Consider the following 23379-nt stretch of genomic DNA (forward strand, 5'->3'; position numbering starts at 1 on the left):
CTTTAGTTTTTAGCTTGTATACATTTAATAGAGGCTCATCCTGAGTCACATCTAGTCTCTTGTGGCCCTGCATCTATTTCACTTCATCAGTGTCCCTTGACCATTCAGGAAAAGGCCCCTCCCCCATAGTGACTCACCCCCATGTCTAGCTTAGCTTGGTCACTGATGCAGAACGAAGCTCTGACATTGTACCAGTCAGTCAAAGCTTTGTTAGCCATCACTTCCATCTCTTGGAACCATTCCCTCATTAAAGTTTATACTTGATTAATACTTTTGATTATCCCACTGCTGAAAATCCCATTTTCCTATGTAATATTGGACTTGCCCTATATGTAGTAATGATTACTAACATGAAGTATGTTTGGTTTTCCTTATAGCTATATTCAGGGGGAGTAACTAGAGGGAAAAGGGGCAAGCAAAAGAGAAGACAAGCAGGGTTGTGACCGTGAGAGTTGTGAGTAAGGGAGGATGGCGCACAACAGGAGAGATCGATTCTTATTTAGATGAAAATGAGGCTTGATGCTGGTGGGGTGAGAGAAGGGCAGCTTTAGCATCCAAATGAGTTGAATGTTTCACAGAAATGGTCTTTAAATGAATCACTTAAAATAAGACCAAAAGTTTACAATGCCATTGACAGTCCTTTTCATTTAAGGAAGATTGTTGGTGACCGTAATAGAAAACTACTTAAGGAATAATTAATTTAAAATGGCATGATAAAGACTTTACCACACATGGCAAGCCAGAGTTTGCAATTAAATCTTAATTTGCTGCACAGGTTACATAGTTCCAGTATAAACCAAGCTACATTGTACAAATGTCTGATTGTGGCACAAGTAACTTCCACAAGGTTAAATTCTGCTGGCTATTTAGAAAAAAACCTAAAACCAAATAGTGACCTTTGTCCTATATGCACATACATGAAACAATTACTGTTTATGTTTACTGCATTCTCTTTTTGTTGTCCCAAACTTCAGATTGATTAGTTACAGATTGCAGTAGATGGATCATTGGAGAGTCAGCATAAACCACTGCCAGTTTGGTCCAACTCCCTCATGCACACCCATCATCTCTTTTTCAGTTTAGCAAGGCTTGCTGCTGCTCTCCTCCACATCCATTCAGTCAATCATTCGTCTTGGAAAGCTGTCTCTGTGATCTGAGTGATAAACAACAGCAAAATTGCACAGTTTGCAAAAAACAAGGACACTTGTTTTCAATCTGCTGTCAACGTTTTCATACTGAGAAGTGATGGGACGTTTCATTCATCAGAGGTTTGGGACCAAATGATATTTCAAGCCTGGACTGTTTTGCTTTGGGATTGGATGTTGCAGCTAAAATTGGCACACTTTGCTCATACATGCATATTTCACTTTTTGCCACAACTTGTATGCAGCGTTTGACTTGCACACTTGCATAATACCTTTTAATTAGGTTTTTTTTTTTTTTAAATTTGTACATATGTGTTGTCAAGGCATTACATTTGTAGATTCATGTGCTTTGAACTTGCTAAAATGTTTAAACGGAATCGCAGGCTTAACTACTGTTTTCCAGCTTTGTCTAAGGGTTAGTAAAAGCTCATATGCGACTCTTCCTTGTGTTTTAACTATCCATAATAAAGTTTTGTTTGGGAAAAAAAATAGTGAGTAGATAATTATATCTGAGTGACGACAACGAATGTTTTAAGTGATTTGGATAACAAAAGCATTGCTGATGACGTAAGGGGGCATCCATTTGCACACCCACGACAATATCTGCTCACCTGGAGTTAAACACGCTGTTATAGCAAGTAAAACTCAATAAATGTAATGATTTAAAGTATTGCCAAGATTTCTCAAGCTAATATTGAAATGAGTGGTAATGGCTCTTTTCTCTACAGTAGTTTGCCTGTACCCACCCACTAGCTCGCGCTCCGTGGTGCTATGAATTTAATGGACAACACGACGCACACCGCTCGCGCAGAAGAACATCCCACATACTCGCGCGACATCAACAACAATGGCAAACCATATTCTGTTTTGGTAGATTTCTCTTCAGAGCTATACGGTGCGAAACTGTAGTTACGGCTGTTTTTATTCTTGGATTGGCACGTTTAATTGCAAGAAGCGCGCGTTCCTTTGTGATTATATTTTTCGTTTTACAATTTTTTTTCCTCTGAAAATGTGCGAGGCGCTGTTGGCAAGCTCACACAGTCTGTGCATGTGTGTCCCTGCTGCTTTTCTGCTCTGCTACGGCTACTAACCTAGCTGCTTTTCACTCGGTGGTTAGCCAGCGTTAGCCTGGCCGCGGATACTGACTGGAGTTTTTTTTTGTTCAAAAGGAAACCCACGCGAATGTAAAATACATCCGTGCGATCTGATTTTTGAAAACGGCCCTAAACTAATCGTTAACAGTCGCTGTCGGGTAAGGCAAGACGTGTTGTATGATTTGTCGCAAAAAATACTTTGCTGGCTAGCTAGTAGGCTAGCTATTTGTGTGTATTCTTCGACTGAGGAAAACGGCAAGTTTTCTTTAAAAGTATGGATGATCAGACCAGGATGTTGACGGGTCTCACCGGACTTGGTGGACTACCACAGGCCGATGTTGGTGACCCAGACTCTGTTAGGAAACAGCAGTCCCTCGGTCAACCGCAACAAGACATTGGGGATATTCTACAGCAAATAATGGCCATCACCGACGAAAGCCTGGACGAAGCACAGGCCAGGTAAGACATACGAATAGCCATTTGCCACACATTATCGCTGTTTCATATGCAGGCTCTGCTATTTGTTAAGACTACTGCTTCATTACAACAATTTTGTTACTTAACGTTTAAACCTAATTTTTAGCGAACTAAAATGGTTAATTTTCCTTTTGTTGGGAAAAATTGCTGAAATGTCCAATTTGTTTTCAAGTTCCTAATTGCATTTACATATATTTAGTTTTACAATTTGCGATCCCCCACATAACATAATTTATAAACATACTCACATGGTTGCAAAAACGTTATGGCGCCACGTCCGTTTTAATTGGTTTATCAGTGAAGTGTCAAATTAAAAAGTTAAGCTCTCATTTGGGTCTGTGATGCCAATGTTATTCCAATGGTAGTTGTGAGAATCCTGTATAACCTCAACTACATTGTGCTGTTAGGAACAAAGTGGTTTTTTGTTTTTTCCAAACAAAAGTTAATGTTCGACAATTTAATATTTATACTGGGTTTTTGATTGATGGGTCACACTTCAGCAATGAAAAAGACATCAGATTTTAGGAAGCTTTATGTTGTTCATCTTATTTAAATGTGGATATTAGGATAGGCTTCTTAACTGCTTATAGTAATTGCTAAAACCATTGTCAAGTTTCTTTTTCTTTTTTTCAGTTGTGACTATATGTATCTGAAGTGTTTGCAGCATTAGAAGTCAAAGAGGAAGAGTGGGGGGGATTAAAGTTTAGGAATCACGCAGTGCAGCTTGCTAACCAAGTGTCTATACTTAGTAACATTCTTAGTTGGTATTCTTGAATGACCTGTAATATATTGTTGGGTTAGGGTTATAGTTATAGGACTCAAGTATTGCATAGAGTGACTGACACTCATTTGCCATGTGTCTCAAGGAGCGTAAGGTCACTTTCAAATGAAGCGTCAGTATTTCAACAATAGACAACCGTCCACTGCAAGACTGTGGCCACAGTGTGATGTGTCATTAGCTAGTGATTTTCCACCCAACATTTGACCACCTGGTTCTCTTAATTAATTCACTCCTCTTTCACTCCCTCCCTCCCTGGTGTTCATCCTTTTCATTGTGAGCTGGGTGCAATCAATTCTCCTATAATGTGTACGCGAGTGCAGCTGTCCACAAATCGAGTTTCTATTAATGAGATGGTGGTGAGGGGGAAGGATGATGCTATACTGGCAGCCTATGAACATCGGGATGTTATCTTTTCTTAACTACCAGTATGACGACTTAAACAGGTCTTATTTCAAGGTACAATTATTACTGCTTATAACATGTCTTGGTAACATTAGGAACTTTATATAGCTATTATCTCTTGTAACTGGTCATTTCTGCTGACAATAACTAAAAACTTTAACTTTTGTGAACTGTACATGGCTTTATTTGGAATCAAAAACCCCAGTGTGCTGTAGGAAGCCATGGAGCTGGCTTTTAACAAGATGGGACCAATAATAGAGATTACTTCTTTGTATGCTTATATTCCTACATAGATGATACCCTCATAATACATATCCCTGAGAAGAAAGACTGAAATAACACAACTTGATTGGTTAGAGATTGTGGCATAGAAACACATCACTAAATGAGATATAAAAGGCAGTCTACATATTCCATAAAGTTTATGCATGGTATTAGCTAACATGCTAGTTTGCAGTTGGTTCGCAGGAGTTTTGCTGTTTATTAATGTACTTTTTAATGCTTGGTTCAAGTAAAACTCCAAAACCTAAGCAAATTATTAACTATACGGACAATGTTTTTACAAATAGGTGTGACTTAACATTGACAATCCAGTCATCATTCACAATCCTAACAAAGTTTGATACCTATGCGTCAATCTTTTCTTTATACATAACAATCTACAAATTGAAGTGTGAGGTGGCCTGCATATGGTAGAATGAAGTCCCATGTCATGCAGGGTGGCAGTGTGTTGGGATGGGGAGTGGGATGGGGAGTGGTCAGGGCAGCGCAAGAACTTGGCGTTGCAGAATACACTTCCTGCGCACCATCCACCCTCATCCTCTCACCCTGTCGCCATATGTTCAGATGCTGGCCAGAGGAATCGCCGGCGCATTGGGGTGGATCAGACGACCCCACAGAGGGAGGGAGAGCAGGGGGGGGCATGGCAGGGGGTGGCCTGCCACTCAACTTCCAGCACAGGTCAGTACAGGACCGCATGCGCTCCCCCTTCTCCCCCTCCTGTTCATACACTCCATGCTGAAGGCAGTCCTCCCCCAAATCAAATTCAGTAGGCAGAATTGGGTGGATGAAATTCACAATTCATAATCATGTATGATAAGCCTTGATGTTTTCATTGAGAGCCATAGTTTTGGGCCATGCACTGTAGTGCTACTTTTGATGGTGCCCTTAATAATTCTGCAGCGGACATTCCCAGCTGGAATTAGTGTTTAGGTCATGTTTAGCCAAATCATATTCATCTGTGGTTAATTTGTGTTTGTGGTCATATTTTTTTGTGTTTGTTTCATTTTCTAACTAATTCTTGTGAGTGACAGAGACCTTATGGTTTTTGCTGTTTTAACCTGAACTTCAAAATTCCTGTTAGACTTTTCCAAATGTATATCAAAGTTATTGCTGTTTAAAAAAATTTTTTCCCAAAAAACTGTGATTTATATAGTTGATAAAATTTTACAAACCCAGCCTAAATCAAACAGCGCACTGAACAAAATGATAAGTCAGTGGTGCCTCTGGAACCACATAATAGTGTAATTTAGGTTACATCGTTGGGGGTATGGGCGACATGTTTTAGATGTTTGATGATGTATGTGGGGGGGGGGGGGGGAAAGTATAAACTTGCAGTTTGTATGTGCTCAGCTACACTTCCCCACACTAATGTGAAGCGTAATTAGTGTAGACAGACTTATACGTAGATGAGTGGAAGTCTGTTGGAGCATAGAAATATTTTTTGGCGGGAAAACTTGTTTATAAGGTATTTTGATCTATTTGCAGTGATGTGTAAAAGTTTTGCCTTTTTCCTATTGATTGCTATTAGCCTTTTTAGCTATTTAAAGCATGCCTGCTTGAATTGTAATTGCATCCTAATCCAAATGTTTTCCATCAACTTACCATTTACTTCTATATAATGAGTATTTTTCTAAGAAGCAGAAATTAGATTAGTGTATTAACTCTGAAATCGGGTGCTCAGTAATAATGACCTTGAGGTTTGGCATCATTACCTGTCCCATAGTGCAAAGCACTGAAGTGACAACATTACTCTTGCTTGTTCAGATTGATGAGTCAAAGACGGTTCTGCACTGACACAGGTATCCAGCCAATCAAAAATCTTTTAAACAACAAGGTTCTTATTTTTATTTTATTTTATTTTTTTAATTGTTTATTTTACTTCACACTGCATTATGTAAGTGCTATGTACATAACAAACAGGTCTGCCACCCTTTTTTCTCTTTTGTGTTTTGTTTTCCATTTGTCTTATGGGGGCAGGGGAAGAAAAATAAAACACAGCTATAGATGGAGGTCTGTTTATCGTAATCCTCCTTGCTCTTTCCCTCTCTTATCCCCTCCTCTTTCTTACAGGAAGCATGCCCTGAACTGTCACAGAATGAAACCAGCCCTCTTCAGCGTTCTCTGTGAGATCAAAGAGAAGACGGGTGAGTTTATACTTCACACTGGCTATGTGACTGTGTGCTCCAGTGTGCAGAGGCTGTTATGTATTGTTGATGTAAAGTGTATTTGCCCAAGGTTTTCTAGCGCCTAGCTGCTTTTTTGATATCCTCTTAGAATATCATATTGACTCAGAATTGAGTGCATTTGCTGTTGAACTGACTCGGCTGCATATGTCTGCTTTGATTCAAGATCTTTCTAAATATGTACCAGTTTGTCATTTTGATCTCATATTTACAGATACTCAACCTATTTTTGGCTGCTGTCCAGACTTCACACTGACCAGCTGAAACTAATCTTAGCGGATCAGTTCCTTTGAAACTTGAGTCCAACAGCAGAACTTGCTCACAAATCTGAGTTTGCCTTTGACACTGTCACATTGTGGTTTTTGTTTCCGTTTTGACCTGAAGCATCTGAAATGTGTTACTTGATTCAGGGCTTATTTGTTAGTTCTTCTATGAAATAATTACAGTTAATTTAACCAAATGCAGTGACGAGTTTCTCCACTAGTATAAGTGTTAGCAACATTTGTTCAGTTATGGGAATGAATAAAAACACTTTTAGCTGCACTATTTTAACAAAAAAGAATTACTTTAAATACGAACAGGAAAAAAAAAAAAAAAAAGTAGAAGAATCCAAAAAGAAAACAACTGTATGCACAGGCATCTGGTGACAGGCAGACATGACAAACTGCACATGGTTTCTAGCTTTATGGTGCATTCACATCTGGATAGTCCTCTAGACTCGGTCCGATTGTGGACTTGGCTCAGTTGTAGGGGGGTGTATCCATTCAGACCGAGATTGCATTCATGCTGCGCATTGGTCAAACGTGCCAAACCGTTACAATAACATATCCCCTTTCCCACCAAAGTTGGCGCTGCACTAGTATTTTGCATAAGGATGAGACCCGCTTGAAGAAGAAAACTCTGTTCTGAGTTAATCATGGAGCAGAAAACTTTCGCTGTGTTGGATTTTTTTATTTTGTCTCATGCAAGTCTACTGCAGAAATACACTGCAACAATGGACAGAGTATGAACAATAGACAAGCCAGAGGACTCTTTACTATGTATTTACCCACAATGCAACACTACGCCAAAAGCAGGAAGCAAATTTTTTGTGGTCTGCCTGTAACAGGCCGAGACCTGCGTTTGTAGGTGGACCGAGTCTGCTTCTTTGGTCCGAGTCAGAATTCGTTTGGTGCATTCACAGCTCTCCAAACGAAGCAGACTTTCCGAGCAAACAGACTCGGATTTGAATGAAAAAGGCTGATGTGAATGTGCCCTTACAGTTAAATTGTTAAGCTACTTTTAGGACAAATACATTAAACTGTTTCAATCACTGTTAAAACGCACATGGTTGCTGGAAATAAATAGTTTTATATGTCAGTGTGAAAACCTGATTCAGTAGCGACTTAAGCTTATTTTTAACATAAAAACTACTAAAATATCACTTCATTTCTATACGGTCGGTTATAAATAATTGGCTGTGCAGATATAGTTATTCAGTAGAAATACTTTCTCTCATCTTGCTGCTATTGAAACCAGCTAACTGACATCATTTTTGGTGTTTAACACAGATTGTTGGCAAATCTTTAATTGTAGTACTACATAGTGTTTTAACTATTCATTTTAAAAAAAAAAATCCCTTCCTCTGCCAACTTTTTTGCCTTTCTGTGTTGTACGTCATCTTCTCTCCCTGTCCTTGTGCATCTTCTAACAGTATGCCTCTCTTGTTCAAATACAATTTGAAAATGCTGCACTGCTGCCTGTTGTGGCCTCTCTGTCAATAATGTATTATTGCTCTCCAGTGATTGGAGAAAAGTAAAGGCTAGGCTTGAGTGAGTGGGGTAGGGTACACTGTTTCCCAGGCAACCAGTGGTCTTATTTACCCTAATGCCATTCACTTTGATTTTCACATTTAGTCTCCCAGCAAACTAGAGGGAGGATCTGTGACTATTTGTATAGTAAGCTCAACAGAAATAAGCAAGCAAAACAATAACCTAAGCTAACAGTAAATTCATACTTGAGGTGAATTATAGAGTCATATGGCCTTCCCTGTACTCTGCTGGCCGTCTGCCACGTAGTGCCCTAACTACACTGTGTACCTGCTTTGGTATTTCACTGCCAGTCAGACCCCCTGTAGGCCCCATTGTCTGCCTCTGGAATGTAAAATGACTTCTCTTCAATGCAGCTTGTGGAAGACCCAGTCAGTAGTCCTTTAGTATCTCCAGAGATTTTCTGCAGTATATTCTCACTAAAAACACGCACTTCTGCTGGCACAACCACATACACAAAATAACTCCCTCACACACATACACTTACACCAAAATGAGATAAAAGCAAACTCAGACTTGGGTGTACTCCTACTGCTTCGGTCTTGTCCTCTCCCCTCCCTCCCTCTGCCTCGCTCCCATTCTTGAAAGAGAAGACTTGCTCTGAACTCGGGGCTTTGATATGGTAATGTAATGGTGGTGGTGGAGGAGGGGAGGTGGGGTATGGGGGAGGGGAGGTGAATTCCTTTGAGTGCTGCAGTTGGTTAGATTGTTTTCATTGTAAAGGAAATGTTCTGCACAAATGCCCCCCCCCCCCCCCCCCCCCCCACTGCCACCACCCTAAAACACCCCCATTTTACAACAGTGCCTGTTCTGTACTGAGCTTTCACATTAAACATGACCTCTGCTTGAAATTTATTCTTGTCAGTACTTTACTGAAGATTCTATGGAAAAAAGAAAAAGAAAAAGAACTTGAGAAGAGCATATAAATGATCAAAGTTAAGAGCCTGTGGCTTGGCTTTTCTCTTCTCCAATACTCTCATGGGTATTTTTGTGTAAAAATAGCTCTTGGTGCAATGGGACAGCTTATGCCAAAATCTCTCACCAACCACTGCAGTTTATTCTCACAAGCTTTTCATTTAGTTTGGGCATCTTTCTCCTTACTTTTATTCTCTTTGCTTTTCACATGCCAACAGTCCATCTGTCACTTTCTCCTGTCATCCCCATCACGTTCTTTTTTGTTCCAGTCTGAATATTCCCAGTTGTTTTATTTTTGGAAATGTTTTAAATCAATATAAAAATAGTTTTCCAAGTGATATTTTAAAGCTATATATATATATATATATATATATTATTATATAAAAACACTGACACATTAAAGCTATTACAAGCTTCTCCTTCAACTTCCTCACTGGGAGAAATTCACACCCTGACACCCCCACTCATCTTAAGCTGTCTGATAAACAACTCTTGGATAATGCTCTGTGGTAACAGTGGCAAGCTTACAAAGGTGTTTACTGTGAGTTTAAAATGGTTGGTTTTAATTTTTCTTTCATTATACAAAGATTTAAGGATATATGGATAGATGCAGCCCTCCAGCTCATGACCATATATTCCTCTGAACATTTTTGGTATAGTTCACTGAGTTAAGATAATAGGTTGTTGTTGAATGTGCTAAATTATGCTAGTGTCCCAGTGTGTTTGCTACACTGGTTTATTGCTGTCTGTCTCTGCCACAGGCCCAGTCGTCTCTGTGCACAGACTCTGATGTGGCAGTTTCACAACACGTGTATTTCACAATTACAAACATACTTGGTTAACTGTTTGGTTGAAAATCCTGTAATATCTTTTTATGTGTTAAATCAAAGCACCTTATTTTTCAACCACCTGCAAATATCAACATCACAACCTACCTAGTAATGTAGGTAGCAGCTTTTGCTTTGATCACACTTCAGTGGTTTGTCATGTTATAATGTTGGGATTAAGCACATTCAGATCTATGTTATTTTTAACAACCATATTTCTACTTTCATTTTATTTGGGAAAAAAAACCTATTGTGTTGGAAATATGATTGCCTTTTTATTGAAAACATTTTTTTTATTTTTCATTTCTGAATGTAAAACACATTTCTATATTAAATCTGTTTATGCCTAAGGGGATATTTGCACCATAATAGTCCACGGGACTTATTCCAATTGGGTGAGGATTTCTGAAAGATTTAGCACCTTCCTTTTGGGTTGGTTTGTGGTCAAACTGCACTTCACTACAGCTGTCAAAACTTCCTGGGCAACATGTAGCTAAAACAACTGATTGGTACAGGGCAATACTCCCAGAAATACACAGTTTTGCAGGTAAAAACATAGAAATTGACATATATCAAATATCATGCAAGCAGATATTTATTCAGTATGGGTGGGTCGCAGGATTTATATTTGTGGCCATGAGGAGTGTACAGGGTTGTCTTTCATTGTGAGTATTTCCAAACATTGCACTTATTTGAATTGCACTTAAAGTCCTCATCATCCAAAGCTGCCAGTGAGATATTTTTTTTCTGCTGCTTCTGTGATTTGGTATCAAATATTCTTCCAGACTGAGATCGCGTTCATGCTATACTTCTCAAATGAATTGGACCTTTTAAATAACCTAAGCCACTCTCCGCCAGTGACGGCGCTGCACCAAGTGTTACCGAAGGAGATGGAAAGACAGACAACAAACAAGAAAAGCCATTCAGCTATTGACTAATGCAGAAGCATGAAGTTGCATCAGATCTTAGAAGCTTTGGATTTATCAGAACCTTTACCAGATTCTTCCACGTTTGACTGTAAGCTATTTTTTTGGTCCAGAAAAATTGCTTGCATCTATGTTTTGGTTGTGTTTACTAAGGATACCATGCACTGAACCCACAATGCTCTTTGCTTTGCAGTCTGCCTCCCATGTTTGGTATTCTGTAAACAGACTGAGATCTTTAGGCAGACCATGCACCCTTTTCGAATCGATGCAGAATTTGTGAATGCACAATTGCCAAACAAAGTGGACTTTCTGAGCAAGCAGCCTGGGATTTTAATTCAAAAGCTAAACATACCTAACCACATTATATTTTAAAATAAAAACTCATTCATTCAATTTTATTTGTGCTCTGTTAGCTTGGGAAGTCTACTTCATTTTAGTAAATGTGAATGCCCCAAACGATTTCTGATTCGGATCAAAGAAGCAGACTGGGTCCGGCTACAAATGCAGCTCTCTGGACTCGCCACTACATACGTGTGTACAGACTTTGGCTACGATCAGGATGTGGAGTTTTCTGAATCACTTGCCTCATTGAAGCAGTTTAATTATTATTAGTTTTCAAAGAACCCAGTTTGGAATGGAGCCATAAAATTTTATGAGTTGTTGAGAGCCTCTGGGAAGTATTTAATTATATTTTATGAAGGGGAAGCATACAATTAATTTTCAGCCAAAAGCATTGATAAAATATGAATTGTTACTTGATGACATAGTATAAATACAAACCAAGGTAACAAAACCTACATTTTAGTTTCAGTATCACTTGTGTCTAAAACCTTAAGAAGTCATTCACTTTTGCACAGTCATCACCTATCATTAGTGAAATCCTTAGGTTTTGTATGACATGGGTTTATATCAGCTGTTACAATGCAGCAGAGCAAGTTTATCTGATTGTTGTTTTTTTTTAAATCTGGATTCTGTTTTTTTTGTGATGTTCTGCCACTCAAATTTTTTTCTTTGCCCTGCTCTTGTGCGGAGGATGGGGGAAGAAGAGAACAGTGCATTGAGAGGGGTGCAGGAGCGATACAGAGAGATTGATGAGGCAGTAAGAGCAGGAGTAATTACTCGGTGTCCATTCCCCAAGCCAGATTGGCAGACGGCTAATATCACACAGACCCCTGGCCCTGACAGACAACCCCCTCTTCACCACACACACAGACAAACACCCTGACTCAAACTGGGGATCCAAAGCACCCCAGCCCTCAGTGTATGCCTAATGTTGTGTGGGCCAACTGATATTCCCCATGTGGAATTGTTCCTGAAAGAACTGGACCAGTGTATTTTGAAAAGGACAGTGATTTGTCTGTATGAGACTTGAAAGAGAATCAAAATTGTTGCATACGTATGGTTGCATGTGCACAGCAAGTTTAGGAGAAGAATTTAAGAATTGGTCAACACTGAAACTTATATTTATGTTGAAGTACAAAGACAAATTGTTTTACTGTTAAAAAAAAAAAAATCGATAAACATAGTTTAATTAAACAGAACGTGTATTTTAGGTTATTTGCTTTATTTAGGATTACTTGCTAAATGAATATTTCAGTGTTGCATTACCTCCAAATGTCCACTAATACGCAACATAATAAAGTATGCTAAGTTGGTTGTTTCCTTTGAGTGCGACAAAAAACTAAGTAGTTCTTCGAATCTGACCTATCTCATTTTTCTATACCTCTTGACTTGTTTTTAGGCCTTGTTCTTGAAGGAAGTCGGCATCCTCTTAATTAAAGATATGCAAATGAAGTCTCAGCTGGAATGCACTAGTTTGGTGGCAGTGGGGTGGGAGAGTCTGTGAACCTGACTCCTAATCCTGACTAATTAAGGATTAATTACAATTGATGTGTGTCTTCCACCCCTTCTTAGTAATACACATAGCTGTCCCAGAAAATATGTTTGCCTATATCACACTGTCATAAAAGCAGGGGAGAAATAGAAACATCAGGGTTGGTGAAGGGAGGGGGCCTAGTACCCACCCATTACTAGCTATATGCATTATTATGATCCACTCCTAAACAATGCAGACACATGTATCAATGTTTTGTCATTCTTTACTTATGTAGGCTAAAGCCATACTCTGGACGGGTGACTGAACTGGATTTTTTCAGATATGTTCAGACGAACCACGTAGCCCCAGTTCACTCTGGCACCATCTGACTATGTCATAATGCTTGTTCACTTGTTATAAATGGGCACTGCTCTTCTGATCTATCGCTTAATTGCCACCTAATTTGCATAACAGTGCAAATTAACGACCTCTCAAATGAGCGTTCATTTTTCACAAAGTCTTTAGGAGCTCCTTAAGAGTCTGTGCTAATGAGCACAGGAGGCAGCTGGCCTGATGAGAGTTGACTGGGGGAAGATCCTTGCAGTGCTGTAACAAGCCTCCTGCTTAGGTGCTCTTCGTCATCTTCCTCATCCTCTTGTGACATTTCAAATTCAAATTATTTCATGTTTCGCTTTGTGGAAAACTGTGCTGGGCTGGGAGTTTCATGTTAGTTTCAGTTACAAGTACACCTGTCGAAGTGTCTTTGGGCAAGATGCACCTTACATTCTTCCTTGTACTGCACTTGTTTTTTTGTTTTTCTAATTTATTATTTGAATGTCTTTTTATTTGAGTTTGCTCCACAAAGACACGTTGAAACATTAGTCAAATGACAGTTAATAAGTTGCAGTCACACACCATTTGCTACGTTTACATGGGAGTTTTAATTCCTGTTTAATTCCGAATAAAAGTTAATTCTCTTTTAAACTGATTAAAAACGACCATGTAAACATTTAATTCCTAATGCAAATTTCTATTTGGAATTAAACTTAATTCCGATGTAAGTGGCTGGTTTATTTGCATTTTAATTCCGAACTATTTAATTCCTCTGTCAAATTAATCCCGTTCGTTCTGCGCATGCTCGTTACCTTGTCCTGTCCCGATGACGTGCGTTGTTTTGCCTCCCGCGTTTGGTGGTCTGTCTTCCTTCTCCTTCTCAGTTGTTTCAAAAAGTGAAGTGATATGCTTGTGTTGAGTTAGTACTTCAAATTTATCATAAAAATAGCGGCGAAACTGGTACTTATGTAGGTTTTACAAGTTACGACTGAAAAGATTAGAAGCAGGGAGCTCTGTTTATTTCCGGTATACACCCTCTGTCCAATCAGAACCCTTCCCATCCCGCCGCTCAAAAGAGGAACGAAGAACAAGTTTCATGTGAACCTTCATTCAGATTTATTATTTTCATGTAAAGTCTTAGGAGAATACGTTAATTCGGAATGATTTAATTCCAAATTATTAATTTTGAATGAAAAAAACATCATGTAACCGTAGACATTGTCAGTTTGTTTGATGTGAGGTCATTCTGACATACATTGATTTCATTCAATGTAACAACTCAAAACATTATTATGGCAACCTTACAAGATTGTACTTAGTATTGGATACATATCAGTCAGCATGGTTATATACACAGTTGTGTTAAGCTTAGTTTGACCTAACCATTATCTTTGTCCAAGTATACATGAATGGGAAGGTAATGAAGTTCTTTACAGAAGTATGTCTGATGTAGTAATGCTGTGGACAGTGACAAAACATAAACTAATGTTAACTAAAATGTTTTAGAATTTAGTGTAAATGCTTTGAGTAGCAGCAAGCATTTGTGGGTGAATTTTTATTGTACAATTTGATGTCTTTTAAAAAACATGGGCATGTAAATGACACTTTTTTTATGAATAAAATGTATTTTCTACTGATTATTCGTGCACCATCAAGAAAATAGCTGTCAGCTTTTGTCTTGGTTTATTTTGTCCCTCTCTAAATAAACTACTTTTAAATTAGTCAGCCACCAAACAAGTTATTTTTAATGCAGTGAAACAATGCCTCCCTGTCTGTACCTGAAGCAGATAAATACATTTGCACAGAAAGTAATAAACGTTTGTGAAAGGCGTTGTTTCCTTTTTTGCTTTTCACAGAACAGGTGCAGGAAGATTCTGAGGTCTTAAAGTTGCTGAACCTCACTGGCAACGCCAGCGAGCATTTCTCTCTGCGAGAATGTGTAGTGTGTAGAAGAAAGGGGCGGAGTGTAGAATCAAACTTTTGAACGTAGCATGAGTTGTAGATTTCCCCTCCTTGGAATGTAAAAATTGAAAAGAAATTAGTACAGTGTTGGATGTATATGGGTGGCTGTTAAAATACTTCAGCAGGCTGCCCATGTGTTAAAACTGTTTTTGACATCCTGTCAAACATGCTGACTTCCAACATGGCGTAACTTTGTCTACTTCAGCGTAGGGCTGGGCGATATATCGAATATACTCGAGATATCGTGGCTAGTCCTCTGTGCGATATAGAAAATGCCTATATTCGTCATATTCGAGTATCCTGTTGTCACGCAGTTGTTTTTAGCTGTAGGCGGGGTTTTCTCCCTCCTCCTCAACTCTGCACCGCTTTGCACAGAGAGTTAAAGCAAGCGCACCTAGTTACGTACAGAACGTGAGCTACGTGCTACGTCACGAGAGGCAGCGTGTAGCCACTGTTGCCAACTTGGCGACTTTCTCACTAAATCTGGCGACTTTTTTTGTGAAAAGCGACTAGCGACAAATCTAGCAACTTTTACTGGAGTTATTGGAGACTTTCCTGGTGTTTTGGCGACTGACTTTAAAGCGCATATTGTAAAGTTATTGTTTCGAACGAGAGTCTCTCCCCGTCCTAAAGCACTCGGTCGCTCCTCGGTCAGAGGAGCAGAGAGGACACCTGCACGACTCCACCTACAGTCACAATGAACAGACAAATCCGCCACTGATCCCGCTCTGGATTACAGAGTGGGACATACATTGACGTAAAGTTTTTCACGTCACAGCCTCTGTCACTTACTCACCTCATCCACTGTGTGTGTGACACAGGCATATTTATCTAGCTCGTCATGTCTCTAAATAGTACAGAAAGGAGTGGGAATCAAATCCTGAATTAAAAACTGGCTGAAGCCATTTATTGGAGATGATACGAGGACATTCTGCCTGTATTATAAGAATGATTTCTACGCTAAACTCTGCGATTAATAAAAATACACGACAACTCAAAAACATATCCATAAAGCAAAGCCTTATAATAGTTCATCATTTGAAAAGTCACCCCCTAGAGCACCTATTTTCATACGTTGCATTTATTACATCATGCAAAGGCACTTTATTTTATTTTAAAATGTTTCTGCCACTGCTTTAACTGTTCAATAAATGCAGTTTTGATCAGTTTGCTTCGTTAGAATTTCATCCTTTTGGCATGAATGTTTAAAATCAGCATATCTTAATGCAGTACGAACAATTATGTTTTAACGGAGACACAAAATCATCTTACTGATGTGATTGTATGCACCAAAGCATTAATTCAAGGCTAAGGTAAATATCGAGATATATATCGTATATCGTGACATGCCATTAAAATATCAGGATATTACTAAAAGGTCATATCACCCACCCCTTCTTCAGATGTGCACTGCAGTGATGAATTAAGTTGGCTTTTGATGCGTTGTTTCAAAGGAATCTGAAAGATTATATTAATCAATAAATAACACTACTATCCCAACTTTTTCAACTCCAACCTGATCTAGCTGCAATATGCAGTTATTTTCTTCTTAATTTTTATGCGTTTGTGCCAAATGAAAGTTTTTCGGCATGGAACTGAGGTTTCTAGTCTCTGACTAAATCCTAACTTGCTCTCATCGCTTTAACCCTTTAAGGGCCTGGTCTACCATTTGCAGTGACTTTGATGAAAAATTGTGGAAATAAACCTGCCTGAGCTACCTCTACCAATTGGTTTGTGTATGTAAAACAAACACAGTGTTTGTTGTAACACTACTGTTTCAAATTTCTGCCATTTCACTGTTGTTACACTATTAACTTCTTTTTTGCATTTCAACCGTTTGCTAAAAATATTTATTCTGTTCATTCTTGTCCAAAACAAATGAAAAAACACAGAAAATATTTTCCTCTGGCCTTTTTGTGAATGTAAACATTAAAGGGTTAGTGTTGTTTCACATAATGTAGCATACTTGTTAACTTGACTATTATGGGCAAAACAGTGTTAATAAAATGAACTCAAGTTGTGTGGTAAAGCTGCTGTGGGCATGGCATTATAAAATTTCACAATTCTCTCAAGTTTATTATAATTATGCCGTTACAGCAGTAGTAGTACAGTTAAACCTGTTAATTTAGCATCAGCACATGAAAACATTGCATGCTTTAATGCTAGTTATGGTAATATGACAACAAAAACAAAAAAATCACTGTGACTCTTTGAGGACTTAAGTGACGTACCGCTGTTGATTTACTGTGCAATATTGTTTGAATGGCAAATATTGTGTATGCACATTGTGTGGTGCTCTCCGTCACTTTCACAGGCATGTTTGAATGAAGAGTGAGGAACATTAACGGAAAAGTGACCAATCCGTGAATGACTTGAATGCCGTCACTTCAACAGATTGATGAAGTCATTAATGTTAGTACCTCATGTCTGAAAAGGGTGTATGCAATCTCAATGAGATTGAAAGTCAAAGTGGGAAGAGGAGGCATAGAAATTCCTCAAAAACATGAGACAAAACGGGAACATGCAAATACAGCCAGTAGTGATGGTGGAGTCTAAACAATTAAAAAAAAAAAAAAAAAAAAGTGAATCCCTAAAGCTGGAATCTTATTGCCTTATTTCTGTTGGGTTAAGTATATTCGATTGGCCGAGATTTAGTTGTAGTAGGTGTACTGATTATTATCATAAGTGTACAAATAAACAACATAGAAAGTTGGCTTTTTATGTCCTGTTGTTTTTACACACACACACACATACATACATTCATGCATGCATATATATATATATATATATATATATATATATATATATATATAAATATATATATATATATAAATATATATATATATATAAATATATATACGTGTGTGTGTACAAAAATGTTAGTTATTGTATATATTTGATTAGAATATTACGTTAAAACATAATAAACATAATGTGAGTTGCTATGAGTGCTTCAGTGTTAAAGCCGATCCCCTTTAGTAAATTATGGGTTTGATTAATGTGTTGTGTTTGCCTAAAGGTGTGAATTCTCCCATTCACACCTTCGTCAGACCACGCAGTGTTTATCCTCTGTGTGTTTATTTGTGTCAGAGTGGGGGGCTGTGTGCAACAGAACTCTGGTGAACTACCCAAACAGATGCTGATTAGCGTGAGCTGCTTAAAGTGGAAATGGGCATATGGATTGGGCTTATCAAGTTGACCAAAAAACTGCTTTTTACAAGAATAGATGCACATTTTTTTAATCTTGAATTTACTGCTAAAATATGCCTATTCACAATTTTCATTAGGCAAAGCTCCTATTAGAGGCATGCATACTTTTGATTACTGTTTCCATGCTGTAGTCTACAACCTGCCTAAGGCAGAATTTTATTGACCCAAGCATTATTAACCAGCCCATATTCTAAGGAAATGGCATGGAAGAAGTAATTGCCATATGCCTCAGAGTTTACATTAATCAGTGGATACCTTATGTGGTGTATTGAAAGAGCTTCTGATTCAACTAATCTGGTTGTGTTTTTTTTATTTTTTAAATATTTCAATCTTAATTTTTTTTTTTTAATTGCGTCTCATACAAGTTGACCACCAATTTTTAATTTACCATACAAACAATTTATTCTGTTTTTTACAAGCTAAATTTGGATTTGTATCAAACATAATTTTTCTCTGCTTATTTCTCTGTGTTTTATGCAACCTTAAATGTAAGGCGTTTTGTTTTCACCTACTGTCTGGTATCATGCACACACACATTTGTACACTAATATTATAGTTTTTCAAGTGGAAAACTGCATGTTGGAGATTTTCCAGCACTTTTTGTATTGCCCAAATGCTAATTTATCTCTTACAGACAGTTGATGTCCTTCAACACAAGCTTACCTGTCATATTGTTTAAGCTGCAATTCAAATTTATATCCACTTCCAAAAAGTTAAATTAGCATATTCTCATAGTATATCTGTTTACGGAGAAATGGGATTTTCTGACCATAAGTTATTCTCTGTATCTGAATTCTCTGTAATGAAAGGAAAGAAACTGATGCTTTCACAATCTTTTCTTTCTCTTTAGCTCCCTTGCTTTATGGCATGTCTATTCTGGATTCTCTCTCTGTCCCTTTCTCTCTTACACACATATCTTCTCCTGTGACTTCTTTTTTTTTTCAATTCTCCTTGGTTCTCCTTTTCTCTCTCTCTCTCTCTCTCTCCCTCCTTACCTTTTTCTCCCCTTTTTTCCTCCTCTCTCTCCTGCTCCCTTGCTCTCTCCCAGTGAAAGGCTGAGAATACCCAAGGGAGCTGATGCAATTAAAATGCTAATCCTGTCTGTCTACAGAGAGAGGGAGAGGGGGGGCTGACAGCATGAGGGATTGCGGCTCACATGGAGAACTCGACTGAAATGGAGAACAGGGAGGGGGGGCACTGGGGGAGATGTGGGAAGGGGGGGTGTGCTGAAAGGGAGAGGGGGGAGGGGACGTGTGTTGGGGGAGACAGAGTGAAAAAGGGGATGCTAGTGAGGAAAAAGACAGACAAGGATAAAGCTTGTGCTCTGAGCTGAGCAATGATATACTGACTGCGTTTAAGTCTTATCTATGCATATGTGTGGAAGGCATTACAGTTAATGTACAGCAGCACACTACTGGCATGGTTGTTCACCCTTACCTTAGCCACTTTATATATCGTGTCTTATGTCTGCACAGCACAACGTTTCCACATTGGCTGTGGAGAAATGAGAATTATTATGTATGCAGTGAGAGCCCAGCTGGATACCCTGAATATTTCATAGTATGTGTTGCTCGCTTAGTTTCTCAGTGCCACACCGCCCAGCTAGGCTTTTTGAAGCGTATGCATGACGATGATGTCCAAAAGGTATAGATGCTGGCTTTAGGCCTGAAACGGTTCTTTTTATTTTCAAGAATATAAAAGAATCCTCTCTTTGAAATCTTTTATTTAGACCCAGTCCAGCTTTAATCTTGGGGGGCTGTTGATGAAAGGAAGAACACTTTTGGTGACATTCTGGCTTTCTGTGCAGTATTTTGACTCATCTTAACAGCTGCTATAATATCACTAGGCCACTAGACTGTGCATGAGTGCAATTCTGCTTAATCACAGCTTAATTGGAGTAATTAGGGGAATGTAGGGGCATTAGGCTACAGCTGGGGGCTATAATGAGTCCCAGCAAAAAGGGAGGGGGCCGGGGTGAAAAGCTTCAACAGCCACAGTTGCCCTCTTCATGATAGGTCAGTTGTACATCTCGATGAATGGACCGCACAGATAAAAAAATATAACTATGTAAAATCAAAACCGTATGCAGCAGATGGTCCCACTAGTGTTTTTACTCCATGGCAATGTAGACAAAGTATTGCTTTAGTGGAAACCAAACAAATACTGAAAGTATTAAAGTAGTTTTAAAATGCTGTAATTATTTGGCTAAAAAGTGCACAGATCTTTTTTAATTTTTGTAAGGAGAGAAAAGGAGATGGGCAAATCAGGGTCATTAGTTCAGGCGGCTAGGTCTGCTGCATTCCTGAGCCCTGAGATGGGGGAGCAGCAGAGCAGGAATGTGCCTTGGAGAGAGAAGAAACCTAAGCAGAGGGAAAGGAAAAAGGCAAGAAGGAACAAGGAGGGGAAAAAAAGGAGGAGGGGTGGACACTTTCTTTTTACAAAATGGCCTGGTGCAATGGTGGAACAGTCATTTTCTGATTAACTAGGAGTAAAAGAGAAAAGTTGTCTTTGTTTCTTCACATCTGTTTTGTTAGTTCTGATTCATTCGCTGCTCAAAAACATTTGTTTCTTTGTTACTCATCTTAAAGTTTTATCAGCCCAAAAAGTCAAAATAATGTTTAGGTTTAAAACACAAATTCTCTGATGAAAACTTATTGGATTAGTGCATGCATCCCTAAATTTCCGTGATGTGAGCATTGATAGAGTATAATCCCTAATGAGGACAAGTGTCTAATGCCACCCAGTTTCCACCGGGATTAATCTTGTCATCCATATTGTCAGTGTCTGTCTCCTTCAGGATTATGATAGTTTCCCTGCAGTAAAAATCGGCTTTTGCCAATTTGGTGTTCAGCTGAAAAGATCAACACAAGTGTGAACAACACATGGTGTTAATTTGTGACTGACAAATAATTACATTAACAATGCAAATACATATCTTAGTATTGCCCAGAACCTTAAGCATGTGGTTTACGGCTGCAACAATTCACTAATAGAGTCATCAATTACGTTGACAGTTATTCTCTTAATTAATCCAATAATTTTAATTTTACAAGATGAAGTGGAAGAAAGATGACTGTCAGATTTCCTCAGATCCTCCAGTCACATAAACCAGCAGTTTAAAAAGATATTTACAGATATTTATATCTGCTTACATTTTTTTTTTTTTTTAAAAAGATGAGCATTGAATTTTGTCACTTAAAAAGGGTAGCTAACATGTAGTTTATAACAACAGTAATAACTGTTTAATTATCTGCCGACCGGAGTCTGGGCTTTCCCTGTTTAGCCCTAAAATTCAAGTCATGATTAATGCAAAGAAAGTATTTATTATTAATCAACAATAATGTTTAATTCATGCATTTCTACCACAGTAGCCATGTTGTTCATGTTTCATACTTGATTTTTTTTCTTTCTTTTTTTTTTTTTGTAATGAATGACCTCTTAAGGCTACATTTAAGATATTGAAACGTGTTATCAAGTTGGTACTCTTTCTGAAGAATGATTGAGAGGCAAAAATATCAAGAGAAAATACAGTTAAGTCTTAAAAACTGCAGGCTTTGGGGGGGGAGGTCTGAAATTTAAACTTTTCTGTAACATAGTGATGTCTTAGGGCGAGTGTGCATGTGTGGGTATGTGAGTGCATGTGTGAAAAAGAGAGAGATGAGAGCAAAGCTGCAGGCTGACAGAGGTCCTGGTATAATACAGTGGTGGAGAGCAGCGACTGATAACTATACTTATGGCCACTGGGGCTCAGAGTGACAGCACATGCACTTCCATTACTGGTCCCATGCTTCATGCCCTTATCCCTGGCAGTCTGCCACAGTGAGGCCACACTGCCCTCTGCTGTTGATTTAAAGGAAGTTCAGGCTCATTGAAAATTCAGTTAGGCGTTCAAAGCAATGACTCAGGGGAGAAACTTGACTGGGTTTTGACAAGGCTGCACCACTTAAAATTTTTGCTGTAATAATGCATATTCAACCCTTAAAGCTGCAGCTGTAGCTCTCTATATGGTTTCTGGTGTGGTTTGTAAGGTTTATTTATTTTATAGAGATGCAATTTAATGTGAACAGAGTAATAATACTGTTTTTCCCAGATTACTTAAATGTCCTCCTTAATTATTATTATTTTTCTCTCCTGTCAAGTGCTGAGTATACGAGGCGTGCAGGAGGAAGATCCCCCAGATCCCCAGATCATGCGTTTGGACAACATGCTTCTAGCAGAAGGTGTTTCAGGACCAGAGAAAGGTGGAGGATCAGCTGCAGCTGCTGCGGCTGCAGCAGCAGCGGGAGGTTCGCCCACCGACAGCAGCATCGAACACTCTGACTACAGAGCCAAGCTCGCCCAGATCCGCCAGATTTATCATTCTGAGCTGGAGAAATATGAGCAGGTTTGTGCTTAGTTCACAGATATGCTTAGAAACAAAGTTGTACATTTTCAGTTGCTTGACAAGAATAAACACAACAAATGGAATAACATAAATAGGGTGTATAAAAGAGTTTGAGCTGCTGTTTTAAGTTGTACAGGCGATGTCCTTGCTGTTCAGAAAACTGAAATGCTAAACCTCTTTGTTGACATGCAGATATGGAGTCTTGATCTTTTAGAATGAGACTTTAAGACCTCAATTTAGGTCAAGCAAACCCTAAAGATGCCCTAGTTTTGAAGCATTTAATTGTAAATATCAACTAGTGTTGATATGAACTATTCAAATATCTTGTGTTTTCTGATGCAAAAATCTGTTTATATATGTGTCATATGTTGCCAAGAGTGTGTAAGTACCATTCAAACAAAAATATTTCGTTATTTCAATATTGCCCAGTCAGCACATGAATCTGAAGTCACTTTGCTACGTAGTTTGTTATAAATGGAAAAGTCGGAAAAAAAAAAACACCCTATAACAGACATGTAACATCAAAAATGTTGTTTTGGTTACTTAAATATAATCTATAATGAATTTATATTGAATTTAGATTAAGATTGAAATGTCAGACTGTCTGGATCTCCAGACTATGTGATGGAAAGTCGTATCAAATCTGAATCTTTATTTAATTCTAGTTATGAGTGACAGCTTTAAATATGTTTTTTTTTTTTTTTTTTACATAAATGCTAGAAGAAACTCACAAACCAAATATCCAGCCGTTGTTTTTTTTGTGTTTTTTTTTCTTGTCACGGTCTGATGAACGGAGGAGTTGTCCACTGGAAGTCTCTGCACTGGACAGAACCT

At 38.4% G+C, this 23379-nt stretch overlaps 1 protein-coding gene across 3 annotated transcripts in view; it reads left to right on the forward strand.

Annotated features, from left to right (window-relative positions):
- The first annotated feature begins 2164 nt into the window (after positions 1-2164).
- The window catches only part of pbx4 (pre-B-cell leukemia transcription factor 4), a 31014-nt gene continuing 9799 nt past the window's right edge, over positions 2165-23379 (forward strand). For 2 of the 3 annotated variants that reach the window (XM_079252765.1, XM_079252764.1), the window contains exons 1-3: positions 2165-2698; positions 6252-6325; positions 22301-22545. In XM_079252765.1, the coding sequence (XP_079108891.1) occupies positions 2514-2698; positions 6252-6325; positions 22301-22545 (504 nt within the window). In that variant the 5' untranslated portion in view covers positions 2165-2513. Of the gene's footprint in view, positions 2699-4745; positions 4860-6251; positions 6326-22300; positions 22546-23379 lie in introns of all 3 variants that reach the window. The other variant, XM_079252763.1, reaches the window with a different exon arrangement.

This window comes from Telmatherina bonti (genome assembly GCF_933228915.1).
Source record: "Telmatherina bonti genome assembly, chromosome: 14".
Lineage (NCBI taxonomy): Eukaryota > Metazoa > Chordata > Actinopteri > Atheriniformes > Telmatherinidae > Telmatherina > Telmatherina bonti.